At 40.2% G+C, this 16198-nt stretch overlaps 2 protein-coding genes and 1 long non-coding RNA gene across 3 annotated transcripts; 2 read left to right on the plus strand and 1 right to left on the minus strand.

The window, feature by feature from the left end:
- Positions 1 to 255: 255 nt before the first annotated feature.
- Positions 256 to 5642, plus strand: LOC309703181 (uncharacterized protein; the record flags this gene model as incomplete). The annotated part of the gene is made up of 3 exons (XM_082527889.1): positions 256 to 1626; positions 1744 to 1863; positions 5568 to 5642. The coding sequence occupies 3 exons, from the start codon at positions 256 to 258 to the stop codon at positions 5640 to 5642; spliced, it is 1566 nt and encodes a 521-aa protein (XP_082384015.1).
- LOC309693670 (uncharacterized protein) lies at positions 5506 to 10148 on the plus strand. Its single transcript, XM_082513122.1, has 2 exons — positions 5506 to 5727; positions 7129 to 10148. Exons 1-2 carry the CDS (start codon positions 5653 to 5655, stop codon positions 8902 to 8904), a joined length of 1851 nt encoding a protein of 616 aa, XP_082369248.1. The 5' UTR covers positions 5506 to 5652; the 3' UTR covers positions 8905 to 10148.
- A 46-nt stretch (positions 10149 to 10194) lies between these two features.
- Positions 10195 to 15163, minus strand: LOC309696299. The gene is made up of 3 exons (XR_014273413.1): positions 14937 to 15163; positions 12239 to 13248; positions 10195 to 11562 (listed from the first exon to the last, which is right to left on the minus strand). It is a non-coding gene; the product is annotated as an uncharacterized lncRNA (long non-coding RNA).
- Between the last annotated feature and the right edge of the window lie 1035 nt (positions 15164 to 16198).

The raw sequence follows: 16198 nt of genomic DNA on the forward strand, positions 1-16198 counted from the left end.
GTTATCCAAAAACATTTTCTCTAGATATGCAATGTTACTGTTTTGAAATATATGTATCTTTTCAAGTTTTCAGCTCGATGTCAAACATATGACTGACTCTTGAGCATATTTAACTAGCAAAAATCCACAATGGTATAACCATGTTAAATAAAAGATGCCCAAGTGTGCACCTTAATGCATGTCTTTGAACTGTATGTTAATATGTACATGTAGTGTACCTCTACCTCTGTATGTACTCACTCAAATACTGCCAAGATGGCGGCGCGCACAGACGCAGCGGCCCGGAGCTCCTACACTTTTGCACTTTTGGTGGTACTGTGTATTATTTCACACAGTCTGGGGTTACTTCAATACAACAGAGATGATCTACTACAACTAAGCCGTGGAGATCTTCAACTAACATCCGAGTATCTCATCCCCCCGGAGATCGTTAAGCAACCCCCGGGGCTACCCGCAACAGCAAGCCGCAGGAGGAGACGTTGCGAGCGGAGGCAGAAGAGAGGCAAGCGGGGAGGCCTGTGGGCACGGCTAAAGACTAGTCCGTTTAAACCACCACTCCCGATCATATTCCTCTCCAACGCCCGTTCAATCCGTTACAAACTGGATGAAATACGACTGCAGATCGCCACTCGACGGACTTTTAATAACTGTTCGTGCATGATTTTCACTGAAACCTGGCTGGACAGCGCCATTCCCGATGCGGCTATCGATCTAGCAGGCCGCACCGCCTATCGAGCCGACAGGTCTGCGGACTCGGGTAAGAAGACTGGCGGGGGGCTGTGCATCTATATTAACAACCTTTGGTGCACGAACGTCACGGTAACGGAAAAACTGTGCAGTACAGAGGTAGAACTGTTGGTGTTAAAGTGCCGTCCATTCTATCTCCCTCGGGAATTTTCTGCCGTTTACATCTGCGCTGTTTACATTCCACCAGATGCTAATGCTAAGCTAGCGTTAGCACAATTGAGCAGCAGCATCAATAACAGCCTGGTAGCACACCCGGACAGTGTCTTTATTGCGGCTGGGGATTTTAACCACGCGGACCTGAAATCTGTACTTCACAATTTCCACCGTAATGTGAAGTGTGCTACCAGAGGAGATAGAACGTTGGACCAGGTGTACACCAACATGGCGAATGCGTACAGAGCCCAGGCTTATCCCCACCTGGGTCTGTCAGACCATCTCTCCCTTCTGCTACACCCAATATACACACAAAAGATCAAGAGCACTGGGATTACAACCAAAACCGTGAGAACATGGCCGCAGGATGCTATTCCGATGCTTCAGGACTGTTTCCACTGCACAGACTGGGATGTATTCAAGGTGCAGGACACTGACAATCGTGTCGCATTGGACAGTTACACCTCCACTGTCTTGGACTACATCTGTTTCTGTGTGGACAATGTAACAACTTGGAAACGATTCCGTGTGTTCCCTAATAATCCACCCTGGATGACACACGGAGTTCAACAACTTATTCGAACAAGGAACAACGCTTTCAAATCCGGGGACCAGGAGGCATACAGTGCTGCCAGGGCCAACCTGAGAAGAGGCATCAAGACTGCCAAGCAGCAGCACAGGAGGCGTATCGAGGCCAGGTTTGAGAACAACACAAACCCAAGGCAGGTCTGGGAGGGCATCAGGGCTATCACGGACTACAAAAGAAGAACACCATCACCCTCAGCCGACAGTTCTACTCTGGCTGAGGATCTAAATCTCTTTTATGCCCGTTTTGACAGGGAGAACACCGACCCTGTCCTGTCCCCTCTCCCCTCAACCGACCCTGCTCCGGTCCTGAGCACTCATGAGCTGAGGCGTGTGTTCCGGAGCATTAACACCAGGAAGGCGGCCGGGCCGGATGGAGTGCTGGGCCGGGTGCTAAAAGACTGTGCTGCGGACCTGGCGGACGTCTTCACCTCTATATATAACACCTCGTTGTCCTGTTCACTGGTACCATCCTGTTTCAAAGCAGCAACCATCGTTCCCATCCCAAAACAGTCAAATGTCACATGTCTGAACGATTTCAGACCTGTGGCACTCACCCCCATTCCCGCCAAATGCCTGGAGAGACTGGTCATTAAACACATCAGAGCTGCTTTTCCACCATCCCTGGACTCGCACCAGTTTGCATACAGGGAGAACCGGTCAACCGAGGATGCGATCGCCACAGTGCTGCACACATTACTGAAGCACTTGGAACACAGGAACACCTATGCACGGCTCCTCTTTGTAGACTACAGCTCGGCTTTTAATACCATCCGGCCATACAAACTCCGTCCCAAACTCCACCAACTGGGACTTAACTCCTCTCTGTGCAACTGGATTGTGGACTTCCTCACTAACCGTAGACAGAGTGTCAGAGTGGGTAAGAACACCTCTTCCACCCTTGTGGTCAACACCGGTGCCCCTCAGGGGTGTGTTCTGAGCCCTCTGCTATACACTCTCTTCACCCATGACTGTATTTCCTCCTGCGCGTCCAATCTCATTGTTAAGTTTGCAGATGACACTACAGTGCTCGGATTTATATCCAACAATGATGAGACAAACTATAGGACAGAGGTGCAACAACTAGAGTCATGGTGCCACGACAATAACTTGGTCTTAAACACCAAAAAGACCAAGGAGATCATTGTAGATTTCCGGAAGAGGGGTCATAACAACCATCTGCCTCTCTTTATTGGCAGTGAGGCGGTGGAGAGGGTGAGCAGTTTTAAATTCTTGGGGGTAACTGTGACCGAGGACCTGTCCTGGGGCAACCATATCACCTCAGTTGTACGGAAGGCCCAACAGCGCCTCTACTACCTGAGGAGACTGCGGAGCGCACACATTCCCAGATCTCTGATGTTGAACTTCTACAACTGTGCCATCAGCAGCGTTCTGACGTATGGATTTCTAGTGTGGTTCCCCAGCTGCACCAAGGCCGATCAGCAAGCACTCCAGCGGGTGGTGAAAGAAGCTGGCAGAATTATTGGAACAAGTCTGCCAGAGATCAGTAATATCTTCCCCACTCGCTGTCTGAGGAGGGTGCACAGTATCCTGCGGGACCAACATCACCCTGCGCGCCACCTTTTCCATCTGCTGCCCTCAGGGAGAAGGTACAGGTCTATACAGGCCAGAACATCCAGACTGGCCAACAGCCTGTATCCACAGGCTGTGAGGCTCCTGAACTCTCTGCCCCCCTCTCACGGACAATAACCATATCCAACTTCTTAATAGCAATGAACTGGTCTGCATTGGTGCATCATATCTTTATTCTCTTCCCCCTCCTGCCCCCCCCCCCCCCCCCTCTTTCTTAAATAGATAACTATCATATCTGATATCATATCTCACAGTACAATAATATTGAATGGGTTGCATTGTTGTATTTTGTCATGTTTCTCAGGTCTTTGTCTGAATTTCTACGAACATTATTGCTAAGGATTGTCTTATTGCATTGGAGTCACACTGGGTTAAATATGCACACTTGGGTTTTAAGGGGTATTTATTATTTTCTTCTTTTTTTTTGGGTTGTATGGAAGCCCCAAACGCAATTTCATTGTTCTTGACAATGACAATAAATAAATAAATACTAAATACTAAATACTCACTTTTTATTATTATTTGTAAATATGTGTACAAATGGTTGGGGTTTTTTTGTACTGTTTTTATCAATAAATCTCAGCAACAAAGGAAATACACCCATGTGTGTTGATTTCTCCCTAAGATGGCAAACTGAAACACTCCAAGTTGATGACTTTTGGAGATTTATTTCCCTGGATGATTGAGAATGCATCAAGACGAACACAAAAGGAAGTTCACAGCTTTTAGCAGCTCCCCCACCCCCACACACAAACAAAGAGGCAGTTGGCAGTTAGAAATCAGCAATCATTCACACACCCCCACTCCCCCACTTCTCAGGTAACGACCTAATTTACATATGAATGACTAGCCAATTTAGCTTCCACTTGGCTGAAGCTAAAGCCTAGCTAAAAGCCTGCCAGCCATTTGGCTGGAAGGCGGGTTTTAAAGGTAGAAAGCCAAATGGCTGCTCTCTGGGACTCTAAGTGTTGCAGAGCTTTCTATGACAATATCTACAAAAAATACACTTGTTGTTTGACATGCAACTGCATAGGTTAAATTGATACTGTAAAACATGAAGAAAAAGCTTTGTAGGTGTATACTGACCCATGAAACTACAACACATCACACTGACGCAGACATCTTTGTCTCTGTGGTAAAAGCTGCCCTTGACCAAGCACTTACATCCACACAGATGCCACCAGACCTCATGATGCCTTCACAGACATAAACAAACTTAATATGAAATATGAAAAGAATTATTTGGGAAGTAATGTGTAAACGAGGCCGATACTGTTTATTTTTCTTTATAAGAACATGCTTTGGTTTATAAATCTCACCTGCAGAGACAAATGTGAAGGCGCCGACAAACAGCAAAGTCGAGCAGAGTGACGCAGTTACAGGAGACATTTCCATGTTGTCCAGGTCTGCTGCTGTTATAAATGTGTGAGCCTGTTGGTATTTTCTATGACATACGAGAAATGTGTGGATTTCCATGTCTCTGTATCCTGGACAAACTGGCTCAGCAGTGACTAATAATAATAATAATAAATTGTATTTATAGGTGCCTTTAAAGACACTGAAGGTCACCTTAAATTAGTAGAACAAAATAAAAACATGTAAGAAAAAAAAAAAAAAAAAACAAGTATGTACGGAAGAGGATTAGGGCCACAGGAAAAAAAAAAAAAAGAATTCTGACTTTAATCTCAGAATTCTGACTTTATTCTCAGAATTCTGACTTTTTTCTCAGAATTCTGACTTTAATCTCAGAATTCTGAGAATAAAGTCAGAATTCTGACTTTAATCTCAGAATTCTGACTTTATTCTCAGAATTCTGACTTTTTTCTCAGAATTCTGACTTTAATCTCAGAATTCTGACTTTTTTCTCAGAATTCTGACTTTAATCTCAGAATTCTGAGAATAAAGTCAGAATTCTGACTTTAATCTCAGAATTCTGACTTTATTCTCAGAATTCTGACTTTTTTCTCAGAATTCTGACTTTAATCTCAGAATTCTGACTTTTTTCTCAGAATTCTGACTTTAATCTCAGAATTCTGAGAATAAAGTCAGAATTCTGACTTTAATCTCAGAATTCTGACTTTATTCTCAGAATTCTGACTTTTTTCTCAGAATTCTGACTTTTTTCTCAGAATTCTGACTTTAATCTCAGAATTCTGACTTTATTCTCAGAATTCTGACTTTTTTCTCAGAATTCTGACTTTAATCTCAGAATTCTGAGAATAAAGTCAGAATTCTGACTTTAATCTCAGAATTCTGACTTTATTCTCAGAATTCTGACTTTTTTCTCAGAATTCTGACTTTAATCTCAGAATTCTGACTTTTTTCTCAGAATTCTGACTTTAATCTCAGAATTCTGACTTTTTTCTCAGAATTCTGACTTTAATCTCAGAATTCTGAGAATAAAGTCAGAATTCTGACTTTAATCTCAGAATTCTGACTTTATTCTCAGAATTCTGAGATTAAAGTCAGAATTCTGACTTTAATCTCAGAATTTTGAGGTGGGCACCTGCAGGCTTCCAGCTTCGGTGACAGCGATGTGTCCAGTTTGGCAGGTGGAGAACTAATTCACTAAATATGGTGGATATAAGTGACTTTTTGCGTGGCCGAGGGGTCCCCGAAGATGCTATTTTATTAATGGAAGAGCAGAAGGTGAGTAACAAAAAAGAGAAATAGTTTGGTGTCTCCTATTTTTACAGGAAAACAGTTACGGTACAGTTACGGTTAGCTGTTAGCATGCTTGTTAGCTTATAATGTTATATAGGAATGAACGTGTTTCACAATGTTACAGTATACTAGGTGAATTGACGTTTTAACTGTTGTTGATCGCAGGATCATCCCAGATGGGTTCGTTGCATTTTATTTTATTGTTCTACTATTTCAGAGTTTTTCAAGGCAGTTAAGCGGAGCTGTGTTACAGATGCTAGCCGCCTGCCAATATCACTGATATATTTGATGTGTACAAGTAAGTTACACTTAGTACAGCGGAGGAGAGAAGCTGTAATGAATGTTTATGCGGATATTTCACTCAGAAAAATGGGTGGCGTTCATACACAGCCACCGACACAGCCCCGGTTGTTGTTCTGACGGTGGCCGACTGACGATCCCCTCACAACATGTTAGCTAACACAAACTAATGTAGTGCATGTAACTGTGTATACGTTAGTGGTACAGTGTAGGAAGAAATGAGCAAACTGTTTATAATGTCAGAATGACATCATCTTTCTCCTATATATAAAAGTGCTGGCTGAGGAGCGCTGCCGGGTTGAACTTTGACCTCGGAGTGACGTGACGTTTGTTCGCACAACCAATAGAAGTGCAGAAAGTCGCAAATCAGGCATATTGTTCGCATAAACACAAAAATAAATAACGAAATAATCCCGATATTGTGCCAAAGACTGATTTACAATGTTACTTTGTGTTCTATGTGTAATACCTTTGCTTAAATGACTAAATGGACTGTGTATTTATGACTCTGCGTTATAGTCTTACATACATAAGTAACATTCATATGTACAGATAAAAATGTACAGAGCTATGTACACAAGCGTGTACACAAAAGTCTACTGCTGATCGAGCTGCTCAGTGGTTGTACAGTCTCATGCAGAGAGCGTGGAGGTGTTGTCCATGGTGGATGTTAGCTTAGACAACATCCTCTCCTCCCCAGTCTGCTCAGTGGACTTTAGCAGACCGCTAAAGCTGGCCCTCCCGACCAGTTTGTTAAGTTTCCCCCTGTCCCTCTCTGCCATTCCACCACTCCAGCAGACCACAACATAAAAGACAGCAGACGCCACCACAGTGTCGTAGAACATCCTTAGAAGACGTACTACCTACATCATAACCAGAGGATTTATTATTTACTGAAAGGCTATGCCTTAGTTTGCTTCTTTCATTATTGTGTTTCGCCCTGCATAAAATAGATAGCTTTTCTGATAACTACAGTCAATACTCTCCTACTGGCATTAGCGGTGACCTAAGAGGCTTAACTGTAATATTGCTTTGCAGTGTAAATGTTGCAGAAAATGACTGTCTTTTCTTTCTTCCTGTGTGCAGATTGACTGTGACGTCATAGCGCTGATGGATGACGCAACTTTGGCAAACTACATTCCCTCGTACGGAGACCGAATTGCCGTCTTCAATTTCTGCAAAAGCAAGCAACCACTGTCAAAAAGAAAACTAGGACTTCTGCAAAAACTTCGTGAGAAAATGAAAACCAGAAAAGAAAGTCCAAAGGAGAACACTTCACATACAGATGCAGGAATAAGACAGACAAAGAAGCAAAAAGCAACACGCAATGTTGAGATAGGATGGATACATTGTGATGGAAAAATAGCCAAACAGGTGAGAGCGAAGCAGGGAGGTGGCACTAGAAAAATTCAAATGGCCACTGATGCTGGATTAAAAGATATTCTTCAGGAAGGAAAGAAACTTTTTTTTCCTAATGGCATATCTCCTAAGGGATGTGAAACAGATTTTGAGTTTGAGGTTTGGGACTTTAAACAGAACCACCTTACTGATGATACCTGCCAGTCTATTGGCAATATGTATGAGGCAGCGAGACTGACAATGTTACGCTTCTACATTGCAACAAAACCAAAAGATCCTGAAGAAGATGCCAGCGAGACATCTGAAGTGGTGTTTGTCTCAGAAAGCAGTGGCAGTGATATTAATCCATTGCAAGTGGGGGAAGTCAGGGGTAATTTTGATGAAGTCATCGCTGGTTCAGAAATTTTAGATGATCCAGAAATTACTTTTGGTCCAATTTTTGATGCTGAAGAAGATACAGAAGACACATTAGTCTATGAGGGTTTTCTTGTACCCCTCAGTCCACCTAATTCAGAGAACATAATAACAATCACCATACGTCATACTGACACTTTACATGACATGATTACTGCTTTCTCTGATGAGGAGATTTTGACCAAAACACTGAATGTGAAGCGCATACTTCCAGACAACACAGAAGAACCAGGCACTGGATCAGGAATACTAAGAGATGTACTCACATGCTTCTGGCATGAATTTTATGAGCGATGCACCCTAGGTGCAACCATTAAAGTGCCATTCATTCGCCATGATTTTCCTGCTGAAAAATGGAAGGCAGTTGGGCGAATACTCCTGAAAGGTTACCAAGAATGTCAGTATTTTCCAAATAAACTTGCAATCCCTTTTATGGAACAAGTGCTTTTCAGTGGTGTTTACAGTGATCTTAAAGCACACTTTCTACAGTTTGTCAGCAGCCAAGAATGTGATGTTTTGATGGAAGCAGTAAAAGATTTCTCTGCAGTTGACTTGGATGATCTTGTGGAAATTCTTGACAGTTATGGCTGTAGAAAAAGAATCACTGCTGAGACTCTACCTACAATCCTTGATGAAATAGCACACAAAGAGCTTGTCCAAAAACCAATGTTTGTTATTGACTGCTGGCGGGAGATCATCGACCCCCATATCTCCCTCAGTCCGGAGGGACTGACCAAGTTATTCTCTGAACTGCAACCAACTTCAAAAAAAGTGTGCCAGCTGCTGAAATTTGCTGTGGATTTGACTCCACAACAAAAAGAAGTGAAAAATCATCTCAAAAGATTCATCAGAGAGCTGGATAACATTAAACTTCAGAAATTTATGCGTTTCTGCACCGGATCTGACCTTATAGTAACAAACAGTATTTATGTGGAATTTCAAGATATGACAGAGTTTACAAGAAGACCAGTCGGACGCACGTGTGGGAATGTTCTGCAGCTAGCTAACAGCTATGAAAACTTCCCAGATTTTCGTTCTGAATTTAATGCAGTTCTTGAAAGTAATGTCTGGGTGATGGACATTGTTTAGACTCTCACAGCAATGCGCTACATTTGAACTGCTCATGCACACTAGAGCATAACTGTAAAGAGATGTTAGGAATATGTATTTTTATGTATTTTGAACTTATACAGTATACTTTTTTTAATTAGAGAGAAGTTTCTCATCTCTGTTAGAAGTCTAGTTTTGGCTAATATTTCATTTTCTTTTATCATTTTGAGTTTTACATAATACAGTCACAAAACAAAACGAACAGGTACACTGTTTACTACCATATCCAGAGCTGTCTTCACCAAATCCAAGCTTTCCAGCTGTAAGACAGAAACCTTCAGCAAAAGCATGAAGAAAGATTACTTAAGATCTATAAACTATAATTAAACTGCTCTTAAACGTTCTTTAATGCACCATGTGTGGTGTGAGAGCTCAGCACAGTCAAATACTTTTGTAAGTAATTAGTAGAAAGACTAATTCATTCAGATGGTATTTTCTTATTAGGTCAGGGCTAAAACTGAACATAGTTATAACGCAAAAGTAATGCTGTTATGCAACACTGTATTGTAAAAGGAATAAGTACAATTTTATACTTTAGCATTTGTCATGTCTGAAAACATTTTGCTTTACAGTATATGCAATTTTTAGTTAAGGTAGGTTAAGGTATCAAAGTTTGGCATTTGTTGTTGATTACAAAGGTTCCATATAAAGTTGGTGAAAATATTTTTTTAAATTCCAGTATTTTCTTAATGTCATATTGTTTCTAAGCATACCTGTTATTCATCCATCAAATTGATTCAAGCTGCTTAAAGGATTCAGTCTGTTTTGAAGATGGTTATTGATTACTGAGATCATAAATAAACACTGTACACTTCAGTGCAGTGGTCAAGTACTGTGATTATTCAGGCATCCTTTTGTAATGCCAAATTGTCATGTTCTCAGATATAGTATTAATCTTAACACCTGAAAAAATGTCTTGTTACTGCCAGAAATTATGCATTTTTATTTGTATGCATGTATGTTCTCAGTCATTCACACTTGTTTTTATTTCTATACCATAGATGACACTGAAGGAATATGTGATACCACAATAGCCAGTGTTCATGGTCTTTACAGTAAGTCACTGATGTATACTGATGCATAACAAGACTATATGAGATCTATAAGTTTGTTTTAAAAGTTGAGTCATTCTTGTTACAGGGCAGCTTATACGGTTATGAGTTTTAGCCATGTTATTGGCATTGGAAAGAACAGGTTTCTTGTAAACTTTTTCCAATAAAATGTTACTGTACACCGTACATTTGTATTGTTGTTTTGAATATGTTCATCAAACTCCATATCTATTTGAACATGCCAGAATTCAAGAGACTGCCACACATGAGCTCAGTAACATGGAAGAATACCATTTATTTTTAATTTCAAATATTTCATAAAGATACACAAATATAAATGTAAAACATGTTGCACTTAATGGGACAATAACTTGGTTCCACTTGCAGGAACTGTTTTGTTGCATTGTTGCTGGGATACTACAAATAAAAGTCAAAATATTTTTGGTATGTTTCTTATAATTTTAGGATTCATATCATGAAGGAGCCTTGTATACAACAGCTAACACTGAATCAGTATAGCAATGATTCGTGGTCATTTTACATGAAAAACCAGCTAAAATATCTTACAACTAACAGAAGTGAAATACATTAATAATTAAGTGATGGATCTTCATATGGGTAAATGATTATAATAGCTTTGCTTTAATATAATTGCACTAAAAGCTCCCCAAAAGGCATAACGACTTTAAATATTAACAATGATACGTTTATAGAAACATGCTGTTGTCAAGACCTAGAATTGTTAATGCTACTATGGTTTGCTGAAACATACCACAGATAACCCGGGCACTTAGCATATCATATGCTGGTGCCTGGGTTTCCAGCCATGAATATTAAGAGTAAAGGTTGATACAGAAAACAATAAGCAGGGAGCTGGTCAGTTTATATTTTATATACTATGCACATGTCTGGCAACAAAACACAGAAATTTATATTGCAATTTACTGGTAGGCAGGTTTACACCACTTATGATTCAATCAAAAATATAACATTTGTAAATGCAGTTTAATGTATGGCCTTTTAAAAGGATTGACATGTGTTTCATAACTGATTGATAATATCACAATATTCAGCTTTTTCAAGTAATATATAAACATTTCTGTTTAATGGTAGTGTGAATGTAGAAATACATTTTTCATTTAATGCAGTGCAGAAATACCTGCATAAAAGGTACCTGTAAGACATGGCACCTACTATCAAATCACGTTATCAAGATAAAGAGAAATATTTTGTATTTATTTGTACATTTACACACTGAAGTTCCTTAAATACTTTGCAGTATTTCTTCTCTTAACCTAATGTACAGATCCGCAGCACCAAGTGGATCTCCTGGGGCATCCCATTCATTTTCTACCATAAGCAGACAACACAGTTCAAAGACTGTTTCATCACAGGGGTGTTGACCTTTTGGGCTACACTCTTCCATACACAAAGTGATATCCTCCATAGAAATAGGCTTCAGTCTATCCTCAGCACTGTGCAGCTCTGGAAATGAGTACATTACTACTGGTCGACCCGATGCTGCACTACCACTTGGCCGGATTTTGTGCGAGTTCCATGTGTTCACAACTTCATCAAGTTCATCCTACATGAAAAACAACACAATATAAGTACCGGTATATGAAACAGACCATGTACCAGTAGATTTAGCCAAAGTTGAGGCTTATTAACTCATTAATCAACAGACATAGAAACTGACCTCTAATTAATGTAAAACCAAGCAGCAACAACAAAAGAGCACTTTCACTAAACAGCACATGGACACAGAATGGTGCTGCATGATTCTGCTGTTGAATAGATAGCCCAACACTTTATACTCAGTGTGCAATGATTCTACAATAAATTTTCAATAGAGAATTAACCAAATGATAGGATTGCTTTCTGAAACCGTGCCCAAAGGACCACTAGGTAACAGACTCCATAGTAATTTAAACCATGTGGCAATAAAAAAAAAAAAAATGCTCCATGCACCTGCGCTGAGAAAGGTGCAGTTACTTCCACTGATAACATGAATACAATTCCATCAAAGTATTAAAATGGAATCCCAAAAAGTTGATTCTGTTCATCTGGATGTAGCGTTTTCAGTGTGAGAAATGTTCTGTCAAAAAACATTCCTTACCTGGCTGATTGAGCATGCATCAAGACATATTAAAATGGAAATAAAATTCATATTTAATTTAAAGAAAAAAAATGTTCTAACCATATTTATATTTTCTATTTATGCAGCTAAGACATTACATAGCATGAGCACATGCTTTTACCTGAATAAGATTGAGAAAGCAGAACTGGATAAGACTTTTGTCCAAAAAATCCCCTGTGAAGTGGCCATCATCCTGAAAAGTTTGAAATAAGTTCATCCAAAATTGTGCACTCTGTTTGCGTAGGGTAGCCCACCATCCTTCTATACGTTGGTTGGCCGTACTTCTTCCGTAAAGGAAACTTTTCTCACCTGCAAAACTGTCTGTGTGGTTTCTCCGTAAAAACATCTGCATTTGTTCGACACAACCATTTTCGGTACCTCGGTCAGCACGTAACCTTTCTGGACATCCGCTGATGCATGAAACTGTTTTCAGAAAATAACTTGCAATCAATTTAGGGTCACTGTTTGTAGTATAAGCCTCCATCCATAAAACATAGCGGCTAAAACCATCTATGCAGCCACTGATAGCAATACCATATGGTTTCAACTTGTCATAGCCATCCATGTGCCAGAGAGCATTTGGCCCTCTGCAGCTGTACTGTCGTCTTCTCAACCGTCGAGCTCGTCTCAGTTCCACACCTTGAGGGTCAAGCAATTTGATTATGCATCTTACAGTATCTTGTGACACCACAAATCCATGTTGAATTGCACGTAGATGTAGCCAACGATAACCTTGCATCTGTCCATTTGTCATGATCTCTTGTTGGACAAAGGCTAGCACTTCCTCCAAGTTTGATTGATTCTTCCTTCTAAAATGCCCAAGTCTTTTACAAATTCTCTTTAGAGTTCGAACACTTATAATTGTCTGATGACTATGTGCTAAAATTGAAAGTATTTCTTTGTTACTGAAAGAAAGTCTGAAATACAGTCTTATTAAGTCATCCAAATCTGACATGTCAGCCACTGTTTCTCTCACTTTGAGAGGTGAACTTTTTGCAGAAGTCCTAGTTTTCTTTTTGACAGTGGTTGCTTGCTTTTGCAGAAAATGAAGACGGCAATTCGGTCTCCGTACGAGGGAATGTAGTTTGCCAAAGTTGCGTCATCCATCAGCGCTATGACGTCACAGTCAATCTGCACACAGGAAGAAAGAAAAGACAGTCATTTTCTGCAACATTTACACTGCAAAGCAATATTACAGTTAAGCCTCTTAGGTCACCGCTAATGCCAGTAGGAGAGTATTGACTGTAGTTATCAGAAAAGCTATCTATTTTATGCAGGGCGAAACACAATAATGAAAGAAGCAAACTAAGGCATAGCCTTTCAGTAAATAATAAATCCTCTTCTGTATTTAAAAAAAAGCGGGACTTGATTGGTTATGATGTAGGTAGTACGTCTTCTAAGGATGTTCTACGACACTGTGGTGGCGTCTGCTGTCTTTTATGTTGTGGTCTGCTGGAGTGGTGGAATGGCAGAGAGGGACAGGGGGAAACTTAACAAACTGGTCGGGAGGGCCAGCTTTAGCGGTCTGCTAAAGTCCACTGAGCAGACTGGGGAGGAGAGGATGTTGTCTAAGCTAACATCCACCATGGACAACACCTCCACGCTCTCTGCATGAGACTGTACGACCACTGAGCAGCTCGATCAGCAGTAGACTTTTGTGTACACGCTTGTGTACATAGCTCTGTACATTTTTATCTGTACATATGAATGTTACTTATGTATGTAAGACTATAACGCAGAGTCATAAATACACAGTCCATTTAGTCATTTAAGCAAAGGTATTACACATAGAACACAAAGTAACATTGTAAATCAGTCTTTGGCACAATATCGGGATTATTTCGTTATTTATTTTTGTGTTTATGCGAACAATATGCCTGATTTGCGACTTTCTGCACTTCTATTGGTTGTGCGAACAAACGTCACGTCACTCCGAGGTCAAAGTTCAACCCGGCAGCGCTCCTCAGCCAGCACTTTTATATATAGGAGAAAGATGATGTCATTCTGACATTATAAACAGTTTGCTCATTTCTTCCGACACTGTACCACTAACGTATACACAGTTACATGCACTACATTAGTTTGTGTTAGCTAACATGTTGTGAGGGGATCGTCAGTCGGCCACCGTCAGAACAACAACCGGGGCTGTGTCGGTGGCTGTGTATGAACGCCACCCATTTTTCTGAGTGAAATATCCGCATAAACATTCATTACAGCTTCTCTCCTCCGCTGTACTAAGTGTAACTTACTTGTACACATCAAATATATCAGTGATATTGGCAGGCGGCTAGCATCTGTAACACACTGGTTGCATGCCAAATATCCTTGGGCAAGATACTAACCCCGTGTTTGCCTACTGGTGGTGGTCAGAGGGCCCGGTGGCGCCAGTGTCCGGCAGCCTCGCCTCTGTCAGTGCGCCCCAGGGCAGCTGTGGCTACAATGTAGCTTGCTATCGCCAGTGTGTGAATGTGTGTGTGAATGGGTGGATGACTGAATGTAGTGTAAAGCGCTTTGGGGTCCTATGGACTAGAAAAGCGCTATACAAATGCAGGCCATTTACAGCTCCGCTTAACTGCCTTGAAAAACTCTGAAATAGTAGAACAATAAAATAAAATGCAACGAACCCATCTGGGATGATCCTGCGATCAACAACAGTTAAAACGTCAATTCACCTAGTATACTGTAACATTGTGAAACACGTTCATTCCTATATAACATTATAAGCTAACAAGCATGCTAACAGCTAACCGTAACTGTACCGTAACTGTTTTCCTGTAAAAATAGGAGACACCAAACTATTTCTCTTTTTTGTTACTCACCTTCTGCTCTTCCATTAATAAAATAGCATCTTCGGGGACCCCTCGGCCACGCAAAAAGTCACTTATATCCACCATATTTAGTGAATTAGTTCTCCACCTGCCAAACTGGACACATCGCTGTCACCGAAGCTGGAAGCCTGCAGGTGCCCACCTCAAAATTCTGAGATTAAAGTCAGAATTCTGACTTTAATCTCAGAATTCTGAGAATAAAGTCAGAATTCTGACTTTAATCTCAGAATTCTGAGATTAAAGTCAGAATTCTGACTTTAATCTCAGAATTCTGAGAATAAAGTCAGAATTCTGAGAAAAAAGTCAGAATTCTGAGATTAAAGTCAGAATTCTGAGAAAAAAGTCAGAATTCTGAGATTAAAGTCAGAATTCTGAGAAAAAAGTCAGAATTCTGAGAATAAAGTCAGAATTCTGAGATTAAAGTCAGAATTCTGAGAAAAAAGTCAGAATTCTGAGAAAAAAGTCAGAATTCTGAGATTAAAGTCAGAATTCTTTTTTTTTTTTTCCTGTGGCCCTAATCCTCTTCCGTAAGTATGAAAGTATAAAAGCTAACCAAGGTAAAAAAATAGACTATGACTGAATCATGAAGCGGGGTATGCAATTTTTAAAACATGGGTTTTAAGACGTGATTTAAAAGTGGAGAAAGAGTTTGTAGTCTGGAGATCTGGTGGACGTGGACTGCATTCTAAAAACAATCCGCCAAACAAAACTTGAACCAGCTTTTTTAAAATATGAAGTGCAACAGCATGGTTGGCTCATGTTTCATTGGCTATTTTGGCAAAGAGCCGGGAAACACATGTCACCAAGGTATCTCCCAGGTTTCAACTGAGTTGAAACTCTGATAACAGACAACACACTGTGCAAAAAAACAGAATCCAATCTATATTTGGTGGGTGATGAAGTCTTAAAAGTATATTATATTTCTGAAAACAACTTTATAAACTTTATAATACAATAGTAGTGACACAGCATGATACCCAATGACACAACATAAATAACATGTAAACACTAAAGTACCACAGGTGATTTTTCTCCTTGGAAATTTTATCTAAACATATAAAATAGCTGCTTAATAATTTAGTTGAACAATTACTGAAGTAATTTAACTTTTTACTTGTCAGTAACTGCAAGACTGAAAAAAATATTTTTCTACTTATCTTGTACCTGGAGTCTTTAATTAGCCACGTGAACACAGCTTTTCCCACCATGTAACTGCATCATCAATTTCCATCCACGGTTTTGTTCTGTCATAT

Source organism: Aulonocara stuartgranti (genome assembly GCF_965226115.1).
Source record: "Aulonocara stuartgranti genome assembly, chromosome: 3".
Lineage (NCBI taxonomy): Eukaryota > Metazoa > Chordata > Actinopteri > Cichliformes > Cichlidae > Aulonocara > Aulonocara stuartgranti.